The 2,610-nt window shown below is 59.1% G+C and overlaps 1 protein-coding gene across 1 annotated transcript; it reads right to left on the bottom strand.

Annotated features, from left to right (window-relative positions):
* Positions 1-267: 267 nt before the first annotated feature.
* LOC126038040 (basic helix-loop-helix transcription factor scleraxis-like) lies at positions 268-777 on the bottom strand (the record flags this gene model as incomplete). Its single annotated transcript, XM_049799124.1, has 2 exons — positions 268-318; positions 475-777. Coding segments are annotated over 2 exons (354 nt in total), but the record flags the coding sequence as incomplete, so codon positions are not given.
* Between the last annotated feature and the right edge of the window lie 1,833 nt (positions 778-2,610).

Raw genomic sequence — 2,610 nt, forward strand, 5'->3', positions numbered from 1 at the left:
GACCAGGGTCAGGGCTCGGCTGCTTCGGTTTAACGTTTCTCGCCCTAGAATAGCTGCCGCGGCAGGTGCAACTGTCTCAGCAGCGTTCGATTTCATTTGCGAAATACCCCGACTAAACCCGTCACAATGCGAAACGAAGCGCCCGGGCTTCAGCAGTAGCTCTTTTAGGACTGTGTTATTGAAGGTAAACCCAGAGCAGGAGCGCGGCGACGTTACCCGCAGCAGTCGTACAGTCCGTGCGAGGTCGGCGGGAGATTCTCAGCTGACTCAGTGTCCGCTCAAGGCCGGACCGGACAGCGGTTTCTCTCCTTCTCGGTGCTGTACGAGGGGTAAAGCACAGGTTAGGCGACCCCGAGGGCGCCCCGGAACCCTCGGCTGGGACGATCCCAAACCTCCTGGGCCCAGGCCGATAACCGCCCTCCGCCGGACACCACCCCCGTGCCCGAGGAGAGGCGGCCGGGCGCCGGCCCTTACCCGCTGCCGCTGGTCGCTGAGGCAGAAGGTGCAGATGGGCCGCGGGGCCCCGGCGCCCGGCGGCGGGCAGGACGGCGGGCAGGGCGGCGGGCAGGGCTGGGCAGCGGCCGCTCCCTCGGCCTGCCGCCGCTGCTGCAGCAGCAGCACGTTGGCCAGGTGCGCGATGTAGCTGGCGGCCAGGCGCAGCGTCTCCACCTTGGAGAGCCGGCGGTCGGCCGGCCGGGTGGGGATGAGCCGGCGGAGGGCGCCGAAGGCCGTGTTGACGCTGTGAGTGCGGTCCCGCTCCCGGGCGTTCGCCGCCGCCCGCCGTCCCCCCCCCGCCGCCGCCGCCGCCGCCGCCGCCTCCCCGTCGCCGCCGCCGCCCGCCGCCCGCTGCTGCCGCCGCCGCCGCCCCCCCCGGCGGCCTTCATGGCGCCTGCCGCCGCCCCGCCGCCGCCCCATGACTTTTATGCGCGGCAGGTGCCGCATCGCCCCTGCTCACGGCGGTGGCGGCGGCGGCGGCGGCGGCCGCCGCGGCCCCGCGTCCCGCCGGCGGCGCGGCGGGTCGTGCTTGGCGCGGTTGCTGCTTTTAGCCGCCGGCCGCCGCCGCCGCCGCACCTGTCGCCGCGATCGCGAAGGGGCCCCTGCGCTCGGCCCGGCCCCGGCTCCCGCGGAAATCCCCGTCTCTCCTCCGCCTTCCCGCTGCCGGGGTTTTGGGGGGGGGGTGTCCGGGCGCAGTTCCCCCGCGGCCGTCAGCGTGGGCGGCCCTCGGTCCCGTGGGTGGGGGCACAAACTTTTCACGGTTCTTGCCAATTCTGCGCTCCCCCAGCTGTGCGCGTGTGCCCTACGTGCGGTTATGGAGCAGGCTCACAGAGAGAAGCGTGGGGTGGGTTTCGTCGCCAGGCCCGGCTAACGCTAGACGTGCATACAAATCCGATTTCTCAGAATCGTAGAATCATTTAGGTTGGAAAAGACCTTCAAGAGCATCTCTTACCCTGTTAAGAACGCGCGCCTTCCTCAGCCATTTCTTAAAATTAAAAGGTCATCGTAAGCACTACTTGATTACACCGCTTTTCGCCATAAAAATCTGACAGCCTGTCTGCGCTCAGAAACTCGTGAAAGGTCGTGGTGCAGGTTTTCTCAAATGACTCATCTCTACCTGATTAAGTAGCCTTGACTGACCGGGTGTTTTTATGGTCCCAGAAGCTTCTTCGTGGTGGTGGCGGCGGCGTCTAAATATTAGTTCTTCTTCCCAAATCGGGGCTGGATTAGCAGAGCCGTATCTCTTTAATCATGGGTGCACACACTTAGGATAGACAGCTGCTTTGACATACTTGGCTGGGAGTCATGCCCTCTCAAAATACATCCAGTACCCACAGGCAGGGCCACATCTATGCACTACGTTCATCTGCCGGAACGGCAAAGCACCGGTTTAGGTTTGTTGCACCTTCCCTTTGGGCAGAAGTTGTAGGCAAAAAATGGACAAGTGGCTCTGTCTGTCAGCCGATTGCAACTGTACCATACCGTGGCGTATTAACAAGCAAAGCTTCTTTAATGTGATTTTTATTTATACTACTTTGGAGAGAGAGGGGAAAAGGTTTTTGATTTCCCATCGGGCGATGTTTTTGAGATTTTTTTGTGATTTGTGATTGAATGAAATGTTGATGCAATAACCTTAGCATCAGGTTGAGATCCTTTGATAGCAAAGGCTGCAGAAATACAAGGCTGGACGGGCAGGTGTGTGCCGTGCCATTGATCCAAAGGAGTTCCTTTGGGGTGCAGAGCAGGATGTGGCCATTCATCATCAGATGCTGGGGAAAGCCGTGCTCAAAATCATGCAAGCGATAGTTTTCCCTAGGCCACATGAATATAACTGTACCCTACTTCCATAGTGTTAAAAGCTCTATCTTCTGTCTGCTTAACCTTTTAAAAAGTAAATGATCTAGAAAGTTCTGAAGTTGTATTTCAATACTTAGAAGTGCTGCTTTTAGTTTCCTAAGAAATCAAGTTCCCAGGTACGCTTGCACTGTCTTCCATGTGGGTTTCTCCCATTTAGTCACATACAGCATTTCCAGAGTGAAATTCTAGCTCAGTTGAAGTCAATGACAAAACTCCCATTGACTTTAATGGAGGCAGGATTTCACCCTTGATATGTTC

This window comes from Accipiter gentilis, chromosome 1 (assembly GCF_929443795.1).
Source record: "Accipiter gentilis chromosome 1, bAccGen1.1, whole genome shotgun sequence".
Classification (NCBI taxonomy): Eukaryota; Metazoa; Chordata; class Aves; order Accipitriformes; family Accipitridae; genus Astur; species Astur gentilis.